Source organism: Monopterus albus, unplaced genomic scaffold (genome assembly GCF_001952655.1).
Source record: "Monopterus albus unplaced genomic scaffold, M_albus_1.0 scaffold54.1, whole genome shotgun sequence".
NCBI lineage: Eukaryota > Metazoa > Chordata > Actinopteri > Synbranchiformes > Synbranchidae > Monopterus > Monopterus albus.
Genome location: NW_018127934.1, coordinates 2,059,814 through 2,077,141, shown reverse-complemented (window position 1 = coordinate 2,077,141; position 17,328 = coordinate 2,059,814). Strand labels below are relative to the sequence as shown.

General features: G+C 39.6%; 1 protein-coding gene across 4 annotated transcripts in view; it reads right to left on the bottom strand.

Moving 5' to 3' along the window:
* dlc1 (DLC1 Rho GTPase activating protein) overlaps positions 1-17,328 on the bottom strand; it is a 69,050-nt gene that overhangs the window by 35,538 nt on the left and 16,184 nt on the right. For 3 of the 4 annotated variants that reach the window (XM_020602015.1, XM_020602013.1, XM_020602014.1), the window contains exon 5: positions 14,041-14,074. In XM_020602015.1, the coding sequence (XP_020457671.1) occupies positions 14,041-14,074 (34 nt within the window). Of the gene's footprint in view, positions 1-4,857; positions 5,104-14,040; positions 14,075-17,328 lie in introns of those variants that run through there. The other variant, XM_020602016.1, reaches the window with a different exon arrangement.

The following is a 17,328-nucleotide window of genomic DNA, read 5'->3' as shown; positions in this document are numbered from 1 at the left end:
TCCCAAGCTTTGCCAAATCAAGGATTCTGAGTGTCAGCTCTGCAAGTATCTGTTCCCCATCGCCATACATTCTCAATAGACACTCAAAATAGCAAGCTTGGTGCTCCAGCGCAGTAGTACCTGGATATTTGAGTCTGTGATGGAAACAAGTGGTTACCCAGGCTTAGTGCTGAACAATCACAACACCTTCCAGCTGCAGGAGAGAAGCATGGGCGGTGAATGGGACAATGAGAAGTCAAGAGCGTGCATCAAGTGGGCTACTTGATGAAAAGTGCTAGACATCCCACTTGAGTGACAATCAATGTAAAGAGCAAGAGAAATCAGGGTGATTATGATTCTTCTCACAAACCAGCAGACTGAAGCTGGAGCTACTGTACATGGTTATAAACCCAAGAGCTGTCTATCTCTTTCACTGGTCTTACCAACCAAAACAAAATAAATATTAAGAAAAATGTAAAGCAAAAACATTGTCAACACACTGTAGATTCTGTTAAAAGCTCCACATCTGATCATTGGATCAAACATCTCTTCATGGTTCAAATTTTTACTAAAGACATAATAAATCAGAGACTGTGGGTTTTATAACGAGAGTCAAAAGATGCATTGAGTGAGTTCACGTGTTAAAAAGAAAACATGAAAAAACACTGAAGCAGAAGGTAAATAAGTTTGGCACGAGCTTGCTGGAGTCACTGGGTTTAGCAAAACATTCCAGAGTTTTCGAATCAAGTGGCCTTGTGAGTGCACAGGCGCAGAAACAAGGGAGCTTTAACTCACTGAACTGGAGCAGCGTTGAAGGACTCTAATTCAATCATAAATGTCTCCCTCGCACACCGACACGTCAAGTTAAATGACTACCAGTGGCCAATATAACAGCAGGACAACCAGCCAGAATTACCGGGACGAACCTTATAAACTGAGAGAGGAAAATATGCGTCACTGACACGAGCAAACTGATATAATAATTAGTGATAATTTACTGCACTGCAGAAAAGTGAAGATCTTGAAAATATTTAAAACAGTAAGATGTATTCTACATATGCTTACCATTTAGCAAAAGTTATAAAGCAATATTTATTATGTTAATATAGGTTGTGGTTAATGTATCAATTTCATTTAACTGCTAGTTAAGATGTAACAGACTAAAGCCATTAATACATCATCCCACATAAGTCATACACTGGCTGAGGCAAGCAGAAATCTGTGAATGAAGTAAATGAAGCAAACTTTTGAATTTTATTAACAAATGAAACAAAACATAGCATAAGAATCTAAAGAACAACTTGCTGAAGTACAGGCAGATAAAAAAAAATCATTAATTAAAGTGCCTCAAAACCTTCTGTTGACAAAAATACAGCAACCAAGACAGTAAACACCACAAACACTGCTCATAATACTTTTCATACACTGACTATAATGAATGCTAAGACAAAGATTTGGCCTGAACATGTCAAAAGAAGAAGTTTATTAGAGTTGTAAATACTGAGACTTTTAAATTGGACTAAAATTTGATAATAATTTGACCATAATTTACAACTGAAACAAGCTCAGGAAAAAGCTAATAAGTAGACCATGAGCTAGATTTGTTACAAAGATCATGAAATACCTTCAACTCTGGATGATATCAAAACAGCCATTGAGCTTGCATGTCAAAAGACCCAAGCTGTTCTACACGATGAACAACTTCGAATGGCCACAAAATAAAACAGCACAAACATCAGTTGTAGAAAATGAAAGACACCAAGAAAAGATTCAGCAGTGACCGGAGAGTTGTGGTTTTAAGCCACTTTGACATCAAAATATGGACTATGTCTTTTTTTGAAGGTACAGAAATGTACAGTGAGAACAAGATCTCACTGGGCTTGAAACACGCTAGGAGAAAAACCACAAACACTTTAATTTTTAAGACCATAAATGCATGTGCCACAACTCAACAACCAAGAATAAGGAGTTAGAGATCAACAGCAAAGCAAAGCAGGGATGACACAAAATGAGCAAAGTCCTGTAGTAAACCGCTTGATGGAGCAGTTAAAGTGCCTTGAAAATACCTTGAACTCATTCAACCAAAGATATAGAGATGTCGTATTTATCTGCAGTTCATTCTGATATTTTCAAGCTTAATACCTTTAAAAGCTTTGTCCATTCTTAGAGTGAAAGTATCTTGTTGAAGCTAATTTGTTACATGGCTGCTGTGGCATTTTCATTCAAAGAGATGTCTCCTAGTGTCACACTGGTGGACCCTTTCTGACTTCTTCTTTGGGGATCCTTGAGGCATGAAATGGCCCTGCTGGGTCCCTGTAAAGTCCTGTAGGGCCACAATAGGCCCAGGACATCTGTGTGGTTTACCGTAGACAGGGCCTGAGTAGACCGGAACATGTCTATGGACCTCCTACTGGCCTACCTTTAAGCCTCAAACAAAAGCCTGGTTGCCACTTACCACTAACACATTCATGCACAAGTAGGGGCACAGAGACACCAATACACACTCACACTTAAACACTGGCATCTAGGTATTTACATTTTTGTAAATCTACACAGAGATTTAACATGTATTTATTGTACTCAGCTGTGTGTATGACCTTCAGGTCTCTCCCAGCTGCAGTACACTTTTGGCATTGAATTGTGGCTTCACTAAGACTCAGCATGAACACAGGTAGTCTGTGCGCCTCATTGGCTTTAGCTAGTGAAGTCAGAAGCCTTTAAACCCCTATAATAGAAGTCGATTTTAACTTCCTTCACTGCCATACAAATTACACTTTGCCTTTAAATGCACATCAAAATACAATTTTGTTTTTTTTCTATGAAAAACTGGAATTCTCAGAACTATTATTTATGGACTGATGAAAAGGTTGGGTGATGTACAGCTTTGATAGCATAGTATTTGTTACTGTTTTGTTGGAATTTCACACCACTGGCTTAGAGAAAAATACCTGCTCACAGATTTGTGTCCCCTTAACTTTCATTAACACAGCTTCACTACCTAAAGAAGTTCTGTTTTGAAAAAAGGGGCCTGATTTAAGAGGGGTGTCCAAGGACAATTGGCCTGATGAAGCAGTGATCTTTTTGTCAGTGAGCAAAACAATGGAGCGACATCCAGTTTTAAACAGTGGACAGGCTCTCTGCTGTATGTTTCCCCCTTTAGCTATAAACATGCTTAAATATGTGATGGGATCACAGGGATGACAATGTTGGGAAATGTCAACAAGCCTACTGGGTTTCAGGATGTGTGATGCTGCACAGAGCAGTCCTTAATAGCATGTTGTGTGTTTTTAACTAATGCACATGCATCATAAAGGACTGCATATCCAAATCATGTTGTCTTTGAGTTGATTTGTGTACTTTCACATGGCATGTAATATACAGTATAAGGAATTATCACATATAAAGTGTAGATTAAAATGTTATGAGGTCAGTAGAATTTGATTCCTAACAGAAGGCAATTTCCACACTGAAAGCTTTTTGTAATTGCATTGCATTAGTTTCAAAAGAGGTTACTGGCAAGCCAAGCCTGTGTGGTTGCACTCACGCTGACTAAGAACACTTACAACTCTCCTGCTACAGTACAGTGTGTTCCTGTCCTCTAAGACCAGAAACACATGCATGAATTCACACTGTCATTATAATAAAATATAAGATGGAGGTAATGTTTTTACCAATGTTTGTTTGTTGGTTTCTTCACAGCATAACTCAAAAAGTAATGACTGGATTTTGATTTAATCTTTTGGAGAGGTACGGTTTGGCCCACAGAACAATCCATTACATTTTGGTGTTGCTCCATTCAGCTGTTTGTCCGTAATCCTGCTAACCAACACACACACACACCTAAACGCACCCACAAAACCACAAACATAACCGTCTTGGCGGAGGTAATTATTTACATGCCAGGAGAACTGTAATTAGATCCTGTCATAATTCTTTGATGCACACACGTTTCAGTTCTTCCCGCTTTCATGTGGGACAGTGAGCTATGTGGCAAAAGGCTGAAACATCCTAGGCAAGGTTTGTTGGTAGATACGTATATGTCACCTGATGCTCTCTGCTTCAATAGAAAGGTTAGGCCACAGGGCACTGACCTTTGGATTCAGTGGAAAACTATGTTCCTCCCTTTGAAAAGACCCACACCAGCCCCTGTACTGATTTCAAACATGACGCAGCCAAAAGTCATACCATTATAACCCGTAAAGAGGATCACATATGTCTTAGAAAGACTTTGAAGTGGCCTGAATCTGTAATTGATATCAACCAGTCAACATTTCTCATGAGTAACTCTGTTTGCTGCTGATAGAGGATCAGCTGTATTATTTAGACAAAAGCTGCTTTAGAAGCTCATTAGTTATACATGGACCAAACCACCAACTGTGGTGGAAGAAGGGAATGTGACACCACTGTTATCGCAAAGTCCTACACAAAGAGATGCATCCATGTACATGCACATCCACCCATATAAACAAACATGCTGTCACAGAAAACACAAGAAAATCTAAGGATGACACAAACCTGACACTGATCATCTGAATAATGGGCCAAGAGACATCTGAACTATCCTGCAGCATCACCACACATCCATTAAATGCTATATATTGATCTGTCAGAAACACAGTTCACCTTACAGAAGCCTTGCAGCATATCTTGTCTTCTCTCTGAGACAATGACAATGCAGTTTTCCCATCCTGCTACGCATCTTGTTAAGGAATCTGAAATGTGACGTGCGCCGAGGAAATCACAACAGTATGTTCTGGAACAAAACTTCGCCATTTGAAAACAAGCGCATGCAAACCACATGCAAGCAAAACCTGTACACACAGTACAAACACCTAAACATATACACCTGAAGTGCCAGTCCCTGTCTTCGTCACTCACCTGCCGGTCGACTTTCTCGAGCGGTCCTGCTGAGCATATCTATGGCTTTGGAGGTAGAGAACCTGATGTGGTCACTGAGAGACCTCTGCAGCAGCAGCAGCCTCATGGAGCGAGACATGCCGATCAGCATCCACCCAAATGTATCTACGTCAGAGTTCTACCTTGTGCCCCACAGCTGTTCTTGTTGTTGATTAGGTCAGTTTCTGTGTGTTTGTGCTTTGCTGATCACACTTCTTTCCACTGCTCCAATTTTTATCCTAGACATTTAAGTATTCAGTCATAATCTGACTTGTTTCTACTTCTATCTGGCTTTGCTATATGCTCTGTACTGGTCTGGTTCCTGTCTCCATCTGTTTCTTCCTCTGTTGTACGCCACTGTAGACTGTACACTCCCATCTGCTGCAGCAAGCATCAGTGCGGTAACTGCTGGGACACATCCAGCCAGTGCTGCAATGCTCTCATATTCTATTCTGCCAGTGTGTGCGTGTGTATATACTGTATGTGTGTGAGTAAGTGCTTTCTGACTCAAGCTCTAACACTCTCTCTGAATAAGTGGGTGCATGCTTCAGAGTCAGGACTAGCATGTCACCCTCCCTGACTTTATCTCACATCTTTTTGGCCTTCTCTGACACCTTTCTCCTGTTATTTACACAGTTTACACCAGCCCTATCCTGTCTAGACACAGAGAGCATCAGTGCCAGTTATATAACTTATTACCCTGGCAGCCTGCTTGTTATGAAGTTCCACCTGTCCTTGTTCACTGGCAGTTAAAGGCATCACAGAACCAAAACCAAAAGACAGGAAGTGAGAAAGGGGAAACCAAGATCACATTCGAGTCACCAACATAATGCTGCAGCACAATAAATTATAGAAAACGAAAATTTTGAATTTCACAGGAGGACGTCAAGATGCCAAGCATACAAAAATACAGAATTTAAAACTGGATTCCTCATGCACCACAGTAACCTCTGTTATTTCCCACAGCTAATAAAAGTTTTTTTCAACTATTCAGCCATGAAAAATGATTCAACCTATGACATGGCTTTCCTGCAAATTTTTTACAGTAGGGGCAAAATATGCAGTACACACCAACACACACAGACACACATAAACAAACTCAAATAAGCTAATAAATTTGCTTAATTGCAACTCTGTGGGGTCTGTTCAGAAGCTTAATCTTTGGTTATAGACTAAATGCAAAGTAAAAGGCAGCAATGTCACCTCAGAATGCATCGGAGCCAGAAACGGATGCATCTTGAAATCAGGTATAACAATTATTACAAACCTATTTTATAAATATTGTACAAGCTTAACAAAATAAAGTCAAAGATGCAAGAATACACAGACCTGTACAGCAGATACTTAAAGCTGTGCTAATTAATCTTTATAAATAAACAACTGGATCAAATTAGTATGTATAAGGAGAAAAGGGCCAATTACAAATACTCAGATAAATATGACCAAGCTTTTCCTTTCCCCTCAGGTCAACAGACCTTTTTAATACTCTTCACTTCATTGTTTTGAAACTCAACATTATCCAGCTCTGATGAACCCATTGTATGCGAACTGTGCAGTATTAAATGACAGATAGTGACCATCTGGCAACCACAGTGGAGCATTTTAGCAGCTAAAGGGCCCAATATTTTCCTCAGGAGTTGGCAAAATCTAGACCAGATATAAAAGGGAAGAATAAATAGACTTAAATTTGCTGGAGGACCAGAAACACAACTCCAAATAAAAGTTCCCCCATGAATGTTGGATGAGTAAACAGGATCAACTCTTTGCTAACATTTTTATAAAACAATATTATTTTACTTTGTGTTTGCAGCTTCATCTGCAGCCCCCAAGCATTACCCATTGCAGTATGTGACCACATTTCAGATAGCCCCTCCATTACATTCCACACTAAGCTCACACTTGAGGAAATTGCTCCAGCAAGTGAAGGTAATATACCCAGCACTGGCTCATTTCAGTCTGCTGATAGTACTGTGCTCATCGTGGCCAATTGACTTTATGGTCTCTGTGGTTTGCTGAGACTGATAAGGCAGGATACTTGCATCTTTGCTTTTTCATGACCTTTTAGTCAGTGCTTCTGCAATTTAGCAATGACCTCTTTAATGACATTGTAAATGAAAATTAGGATGGGATACAGAAAAACAAATATCATATAAAAGTAACACACTTTTACTATCCTCCCTAACACACCTGCATGACTCAGCTGAGTCAAATTATCATTTTCTTGCATGCGTGTGCGCACGCTCCAGGACACTTAAATGCAAACCATCTGGGTCATTATTCATATCGCAACAACATATCAGTGTACTTTCCCTCTCTGTCTCTGCTATACCTGCGATAAGGGGGCAACACACAGACTGTAACCTGGATATGAGGGAAAATGTCCTGAAGGGGGAGGAGAGGAGGAGGACTAGAGAAAACAATAGAGTTCTCATACCTCAGGAAGGAAAGTCTTGCCAAACACCCTCTCTGTCAAACAAGAATCCACCATGCCAGTAATGTGTACCTGCAACTTCACAGAACATAGGCAGGAGAGGGTTACCTGCCAACACACTGACCCAGAAATGAAGACAGGGTAGGTGAAATAAGGGTGCAGGGTTTTCTGGGAAGACTTCAAACAGTGTACATAAACAGAATGTGAGAAGCTATCATCAAAACGTCTGTGAAAAACAATGAACTTTACTCTGTTCTTTACAACACAGCCAAAAATGTGTCTGTATGTTGAAGGATGTATGTGTGGGCATGCCCGGGTGTGAATGTAATTGTATGTGAGTCCCTCTGATGTGACCGTCTGCTTGAGGTCTTAACTCTGCTATCAAACATACTCTGTCACCCTTACTGTCTGCCCCACTTTCATATAAATCCATTCTGGCTATCTCATTCCCTCACACCATGTTTGTAGTTCTCCACCAGTTAATCCAAGGTATAAAATTTATGCTTAAGGGAGGATATCAGCCGACCAGACCATTTAAGATATCAAAACACAAAATATCTCATATACTGTATATCCAAATACTCTCCTCCTTGCTCTAGACAATCTCTTCCCCTTACATCCAGACCAGGGAAGTAAACCAGCCAGGAAGCAACAGAGCCTGCAGAGCCAGGACTGATTCATTATCCTAGGGATAGTATGGGGGGCTCACACCAGCCGTGGGAGATTTACAGCCCCCTGATTGTGGACGGACGTTCTTGTTTTTCATTTCAGAAGAGCACAGATTTGGGATGATAACAAACCTCAGTTGATAATTATTAGAGTAAAGAGGGACCTATACAAGCAAACATTACTTGGTAGCAGTAGTTTTTACAGTGTTATGTAGGACTTCATAGCCCTCAAGCCCGATACCCCTAGGAATTATGTCCAGGCTGATGCCACACCTCACTGTTTCTATCCGGTGCCATCGTTCAGTGCCACTGTACCGTACTAAATAAGGGTGTGGACATCTGGGTGTTGGATTAGCATGTAGCAGACCTTTTTAACTATAACTACAGTCTCTAACCTAAGATATACAGTGCCTTTGTTGCAAACCATACCTTAACCATAGTTTATTTGCCATGACATAAACTTAACCATGCCATAGATACCAACCATTCTGTAAAAATCAAAAATGTATTAAATGTTGGCATTAGAAATAAACAAAATGTCTCTGAACATAATGTAAAATTCTTGCTTGGCAATAAATTTGAAACATTCAGAGAACAATGATGTTTAAAATGTTGAAAAATCTTCCCATGTCCCAGATCTGCATTTTAATTTGGATTTGTACCCAAAAAAGTCACCTATTCCATGGCCATTACTTACTTTTCAATTTAAAATTCATATCCTGTTAAAAGCAAGCATGCAAAAAGGACCACAAAACTTGAATCTTATAGTAATGAAGTAAATGTGGAATCCATGTAAGAATTTGAATGTTTTCATATTTAAATACTGTTGTACACATCCTTCATGTATATAAAGGTCTAAAATATGCTGCTGCCATAAATTAATCACAGACAGCTTGTTCCTCACTGTCTGTACAGTTACTCATTCATCAGGTTCTATATGCAAACAAAAAGCACTGATGGTCTACTTTCTATAAAAAAAATACCTGATTTTTAAGCACAGTTGATGATGAAACACATACCAAACTGTGTCAAACTAAAGCTAAAGATAGAATAATGACACATGCCCTCCTAAGAACTCTTTCTTTTGTATAAGTGAGGCTTTTTGTTCAGCAAGCTGACTTCCTGTTGTAAATTCCCCTTCATCCACAGGTTTCCTGTTCAGAGTTTGGGAGGTTTAACAGAAGACAATCAAAGGTACAAAACAAAAACAAGAAATCAGTTTTTTCTCAAAATTTCCCTTTTCCAGTCTAATAAAATATATTTTTGGAGTTCAAGGTCATTCAAGATAAAGTCTGAGTATATTTTAGTTCACAACCTCCAATGTGTCAAAGCTTTTACACTTTATAGTAATTAGTAAATATTTACAAGGAAAAGTGTCCATGGCATGCTTTTCCCTGTTTTTTGATTTATCTAATGCTGGAACACTGGAATTTCCGCATTGTGGGATCAATAAAATCTCACCTTACCTTACCTTATCTGACGTTACCTTATGTTAACGGTGAATTATAAAGTTAAACGTGACCTAAAGCTCAAAAAATGAGGTGTACGTATGTTCGAGCACTTCTATGCAGAAGTAACTCAGTTTATACAAGTCTTGCAAACTCTCGCTCACAAGATTTTTTCTAACAATGTAAAGTTTTATATGAGAGTTTAAGGATTTCCTTGAATGGTCATAATCTCCAGGTAGTTGCATGTTTATGAGAGCTTGTGTGACATCCATCGGTGCCATTTTAAAAGTTAATAAAAAAAAAACCTCACCCCCAGTACAGTTGTAATGGAAGGTGAACTTCACTAAAGAGACCAAAACCATTGTTTGCACCAGGTTGTAAACATGTTTATCTCTGCTGTAGAGTTGGGCACTGGCTTCATTTCTCAGCTTCGAAGGTTGCCTCTTGGTGCAGACTGATGGGGGAGGCCAGGAATTTGACCTTGCACAAACACAGAGACTCATATAATGTGTGGAAGCATGGCATAAAAGTGGGATGAGGCAGACTCACTACAAGACCAGGATCAACTAACAGACAAACAAACATGAGTCATGAGCTGTTACTGAGGTGAATGGAGCTCCATTACATCTGTCAAAGCACCAGAGTAGAGCATAGCTGCCGGGTATACTGTAAAAATAACAAAAGTAGCACAGGTCACAGGAGCAAACGGTAGCTGACTTCACTGAAGTGTTCTCCCAATTAGGTGAAAAGTGGTGTGGAAGTTTGCCTGTTTTGATGACTGGGGATATGATGTGTTGGAGCCAAAAAATTTTGTCACAAACACCATCTGTGCTACAAGGACTTTGTTAGTTGTTTACCTTAATAACTGTGCCTGGCAGACACATCAGACACACTTCAAAACTAATCATCTCTCTAGGGTGTATGAGTTATTTATAAAGGAAGAATTCAACACTGCCAGAAAATACATTTATACTGTTTTTAACCAAGAACTAGATAAAATTATTGATATTATACTTATTTTTGTATAATAAATATAATGCTAAAACTAGGAGGTGATTAGCAGAAAGACTGGAAGCAAGGGGGAAAATGTTCAAAATTTGCTCTGTTCAAAGTTTAAAAATATATAAACCCACAATGTGCCATTTTAACATTTCTGAATCTGTACAGATTAACCAAACAAGATAAAACATGTTAATTAATAAAAGTAAAAGGTGGTGGCATGTGATTTGTTTAAGTTTGGATAGCTGTTTCCATATTTCCAGACTTTATGCTAAGCTAAGATAATCAACTGATGGCTTGAAGTCCATTTATAAAAGAAAGAATTTCCTCTGACAGATGCTTTTAAAGGGTGCACAATGGCCAGACAAATGCACCAATGGGGATTTTTTTTTTGTGTGTGTAACACTATCATGATTAATACTGGGAACCCCAGAAGTCAGTGATGTCTGGAATCATAATAGAAAAAAAATAGCTTTAAATACCAGTAATACGAGGTGATCACTGGAATTCCAAGAAAGGAAGAAGATGACTAAAACGGAAACAGAAAATAGAGGGAAACAAAAAGGCGTTCCGGACAGACAGAAAATGATGAGGTAGGTTATTCAAGGGAAGCTCAAGCTCACTAATGTCAGAAAGCCCCTCCCACCCCACTGAGGGCACCAAACCATCGCCACTTTCCTCAGTTTTCCTTTCCTCCACCTAAAACTGAGGCAAGTGCTTTGGACTATAAGGCTGCAAGTCCATGTAAAAGGTCAGGCTTTAATGCTGTTGTTGGTTGGATGCTCATCATTGTGTTCTGCTTATATATTTCCACAAGTTTATACTTAGATCAGGAAGGCTCGGCATGTTACACTGAACCTCAACTACAATTAAGGAAAAACCATGCTTACAACCAGAAATCTATAAAATCTGGTGTTAATAAGCTCAAATACAGATAAGAGAGAGAGAGAGACCAATTCACTCTACATTCAGTTGTCTGCATTCTTCTGTGTATATACTGTAGATTAAAATGTTGACATATTGATGTAAATCACTTCCTGTGGCTTGTGCAAAACAAGTGTCACGTTCTGTCAAAATCACTGTTAACAATCTGTATAAGACTGTTAGTCACTGAGCTGGTGTATGTTAAATGATGAGGGCAGCCATTTTCTATATTAATGGTATTTTCAGTGATCCCCATCCAGAGACTAAAACCAACAATGAATTGCATCTACTCATGGTTAATGTTTCCAACCTGGATCAGTTCATTTGTCTGTGCCATAGATCTCCATTGTTCAAAAATGTTCAAAAGCACATCAGCGAAACACACCGCCGCACTGAGTGACATGCTTGTTCTTTACAAAACATAAAAGACCATCAAATGTGCCATCACAAAACATGGGCTGTTGAAAATTCTTGTTGACCACTGGTATGTTTCTGTTGTCACAAAGGTAGTAAAATTAACCATGAATGAGCTGTCTGTCATGGCAGTGCAGCAGGAGCCTTTAGGGCATGACATGCGATGTAACACTGTCACTAATGTGTCATTCCCAGGGACTTAAATGGGGAAGACACAGAGGGGGCTTTGAGGTGTCACAATGAACACTGGGCTTTGTGCTCAGTCGAGTTCCCCAACACTTCCTCCAGAGTCCTGAGTTCCATCACACAGACAAAGAGATGTTGCCCCGCACTAGAGGATTTTATAATCTTAACCAATTTTTAAAAACTGAAAAACCACAGACATAACAACAGCTTTAACAGATTTTTTCACATTTTTATCTTAAGAGTAAGAGGCAGGACAACACCTCAGTTTTTACTGAAATGATTTAGACTCCGATTCCGGGACCAGGGATCTCACACAAACTTGTGTGATCGAACATGATTTCAGAGCAAAACAAACATGGAGGGGGACATTTATCGTCAAGCAGTAGCACTCATGTGTAATATGTTTTGTACAGATTAAAAAAGAGCCAGAAAAACTGAAGTCTTGGCTGAGAAGACAAAATCAACATGGCTTACACATTTTGCAGCACGAGCTGGGGGTGAGTTGAAAATAAAGAAACAAGGAGGCTAGTGCAAACTAATGCTACAAGCGGTGGTGACGCTTCCTGGCCAGCTTGCTGTCATTGGCTGATGCAGGTGTCTGGTCAGGATTCAATCACTGTTGCCCCCACACTACAGGATTCCAAGTTGTAAATAAATGTCAAACATCCCTGATACTTACAGTTCAAGATCGAGGGCCCTCCGATCCTGATGAAGGCCATTCACCACCTCACACTACAGAATCATTTGGCTCAAGAATCACTTCTGAGTGGCCTGACATCAGGGAGCACCCCCACGATTGTCGGGGCCTGAAATCAGGCTAATTATCCTGTAGCATGGGGCTGCCTCAATTTGCGTATATGAAGTCAGACTGATTTGAATTAGCAAAAATGATCAAGGATGTTTGACCCCTTTTCAAGTTGTCAGTGTGCATTTTTGCAAGCTGTAGTCTCCTTGTAAAATGGCCTTTCCTTGTTATTAAAGGGCTTTAACACACACACACACACACACGAGCGCACGTATTGACAGCTTCTGCATTTTTTACATGAAAGGTTTTCAGCAAGTGGCAGTAATTAGAAGGAGAGACAAGGTGAGAGTGAGTGAGGACTCCCAGCAGGCTTTGACACAGCAGTGGGCAATATAAAGGCCTCGTCCCCACGTCAAACCACCTCTCTGGTATTGTTTATCAGCAGACTGACGACACAGGGGGGTGTTTAATGAACACTGCTCCCCTGCCGGCTGTCTGAGAGTAGGTTTGTCCATCCATAGTTTCCTGATGACCCTGTGCATTACAGACTGCAGACTGCTGACAGAGAGGTCGGAGCCAGCATGAAGGAAGCACTCATTACAGATTGAGTCTTCTCTTAAGATTGATTCATAATTAAGCATGCAAAGTGAATGACAGCAAGCAAGCACTGCAAACTAATTACATAACATGCCAATTCAGAAATGGGTATTATAAGGCAGTCATGAGGACTGATAACTGTAGGCCTATAACTGAGACTTGTCACATAAATGTTTGTGTGTAAGGGCATATACAGTATATGGATGGACTCACATATTCTAGGGACTTGGCTATTTATTCTCAATTGCTTTAAATACTGGATTACTTTTCTGGTCCTAAAGATACACAACAAAGGTCAATGAGAGATAAGGTTAAAAGTTAAATAACTATCAGTGTGGTTTTGCCATTGGACCCGACATTCAGTCTGGCTCTTATCTTGGAAATGTGACAAGCTTGGTGGTTTAGAAGATGAGTCTAAGTCCATATCTAGACTCACATCCAGTGTCTCACAGCACCAGAGCCTGTTCTCCACTGAATCACTCCCTCCCTGCTTCCTGTCTTGCCCCATGCAGTGAACACTAGATGAAGCTATAAATCAGAAATTGTACTGCAGAACTGGTTTCACATGGCACCAGCCCACCAGATCATGATCAGGTCAATGTGTTCCAGCAGTTTTTTCTAACTCACCTATGACAAAAGGTGAAGGAAAAAACAGACATGCTAATGCTATCACTTCAAGTGTCATGAGGCTCATAGCCAGCTATAATCTGTAAGTGAACTGAGCACATGAAAAAGGAAAAAGAGCAGACTCACCAGCTTGTTGTTTCTCAGGAAGGGTAGAGGTGCTCTGGGGAAAAAAGAACAAAGATTATAGTTGTGATAGCTTTGTTATGACCCATTTTCATGACATTTGATGCTATGCATAAAAGCCTATGGTCTATCTTAAAGGTACCCTTTAGCATTCCTAAATAAGCATTTAACAATATGTTGGTGTGAAGAAACCGTTAAAAGGAAAATATCAGTAACCACATTTATTCATTATTCATTATTCAAATGTCATTGCTACAACATCATATCAAAATAAATGGTCACAACAGATAACAAACCCACCAGAGACTAGTGAGCAAATGCATCATCAAATCCAAGCACATAGCAAACTCTGCCCTGACTCAGTGTTGATTCAACGTTCATGTAGATAGTCTGGACTGACTTCACATTATGGAGCTGTAGCAGATTCTTATCTTTCTGTAATATTTCCTTCTTTGGCTTTGTTGTGCATTTTAGAAAACACTACTCAACATAGAATTTCTGGAGGTAAAAAGTGTGTGTGTGTGTGTGTGTGTGTGAGAGAGAGAGAGAGAGAAAGAGAGAGAGGGCAGCAGTCATTTGGAATGCAGAGGTCTTTTTGTCTCTGACCTTTGACCTCAGGTTCCTTGGCTGACCTCCACCCTGACCTGTTTTAATCCACATTACCATGGAACGGATCAGACAGAGTGAGGAGGGAAAGATCCATCCATCCATCCATTTTCCACCACTTAGTCCCTGAACGGGGTCACGGGGGGGGGCTGGAGCCAATCCCAGCCGGCAATCGGGTGAAGGCGGGGTACACCCTGGACAGGTCGCCAATCCATCGCAGGGCTGAGGACAAGATCTATCTGAACAATTTATCCACTTTGTCCACAGCGCCTTCTAAAGAGTAAATATCAACTTCTGATATTTCTATTCAGATTAATGCTCTCCTCCTCCATGCTTATTTTTCCCCCTCAGGCCTAATTAAAGTGCTGTTACTAATTTAAAACCTTTTTACCCTTTTGTACATACTTACAAAGCTGATTCAGCACAAAACCACATTGAATATTATCTTCAAGGAATAGTTTGTCATCTGGAAAAATATGCTTTTTCACTTTCCTTAAAGAGATGAAAAGATTAATACCGCTCTAACGTCCGTGCAGTAAATAGGCAGCAGCCAGTTAGCTTACCATTAGTTCAAACAGGGGGAACAGCTAGTCCACCTCTGTCCAAAGATAACAAATCCTCAATACACCATTTAGGTTCACTCATTTAAACATGAATTTTATGGAGAGTTGTGTGCCAAACTAGCCTTAGCTGGTTGCCTGGCAACTCCACGGTGACAAAAAGACTCCAGGAAGGCACATAACTCCATATAAAACACTACAGCGTGCCATTTTTAGCTTTAGAGCTTTCTTTCTTTTTTTTTGGTCAATCAGGTATTTTCTTTTCTTTTTAAAATTTTCATCTGTATCACGCTGTCCTATACACCCCACCACTGAATATAACAACGCTATGGAGAAGTTTGCTTTAATGAACCTGAACATTCCACTTTTCCCTTAAAGTACATGTCCAACCTGCCTTATTCTTGTATCTTCTTTCTGAGAACATGTCTTGCACTTCTAGTTTCACCCTTATCCTTTCTGCATCACATCTCAGTTGGGAAAACAACTTTACTGTAGCATACTGCTTAACAGATCTTCTTGTGTAACATATGAACTTGGATCTGTATCTATATTTCTTGGGGATTTCTCCTTTGATTCATTTTGCAGGAGCGATAAGCAGAAAAGATAAGAAAGAGCATGACTTCCACTTTTTTGCATTTTGACTTGTACATAATCAGACTGTGGAGCGTTCAGAAACAGAATGAATCATTAAAAAGCAAAATATGTGACTACAGGCACTTTGCTTCTCAACTATCAAGGCAGCTTTTGATGAACCACCACAAGCATGACACAATCTAGTGAGAGCAAATACAATGCCTGTTCTCATAAAGTTTGTTTTTGCTATGGTGTCAGCTGATGAACACTGGATAAAGTGTTGTTTCGGTCCCAGTCTGTCTCACTCACATTTTTTAGAAGCCAGCAGATAAATTGTCCGTGCATACATTGCCTAAAATTCACACAAGTCCATCACTGGTGCTACATCTCCTGAGGTTTGTTTGTATACTGTATATGCTTACACCCACTAAGTGTTTAAACATGATTTTGTGTTTATGCGTGTGGTTGTGCATATTATGTGTGGAAAACCAACACCTAATCACTCCATGGGTCAGGTTTCAGACACATAGTGGGTAAAATTCCCTCTGTGGACAAACAGCTTTACAATTTATTGCTGATTAGTACCCTTAAAAAAACGTAGAGGAAAAGCGTCAGCCAAAGACTCCGACTCACTCCACTGCCGTTAAATCACATGTACAAACAGGATAACATCACTGAGGTGAACTCAGAAATAGCTCTATACTCAGTGCTGTTTCAGCTGTTGGACTCAAGTAATATTAGTTCTGCTTTTCCAGTCAAAACAGTGTCATCACTGCATTGATGTGCAAAAATCGGCAAATGGTGTAAGACTCAGCTAGGATGACTGAGGTTTATAAAACCGTATCTGCTGGTCAACAGGGACAGAGGTTACAGTGTTTTTTTACAACTTTTAATTAAAAGATATCATAAGAACAACAAATCATAAGAAAAAAACACTTAATTGATCCTAACAAGACAGTATTGATTATGTAAGCATGAAATACGTTATTCCTGTGCCATAGATTTTTATTTTATCCAAAAACATTTAAAAAATGACCCTTCATTTCAAAGAATATGGATACTGTAAATTATTTTGAGCACATTCCACATACACTGTCCTTGCTGCCATAAATGCCTAACTGAATGCATACTGTAACCTTTTGTGGGATTTGTTGATAGTCATAAAAACATAGAATAACACCAGCCTTATCTTTTAATTCTGCTGTGAAACATTAACTTTATAGTATCAAAGGTGTGCATCCATATGTGGATTTCATGTTTTATAATGGACCACAACGGAGTTATAAAACATATATTCATATCTTTCTGTATCTGCTCACAGAAAGTACAGCCCTGAAAATTAGAATCAGTATGGGAGGTCTGTTCTCTGCTTAGCACTAACAAGCCATTTCAGTTCACCAGTGTGCACATTCCTATTGTGTAAACACCACACCAGAGGTTCCTGTCACTGACCCATGAAGTCATTTAGACACAGTGTAGCTCTCACCTTCACACATTGCCATGTTTCCCTCAAAATAGCAATTAGAGTTGAATAAATCTTAGTGAACAACCA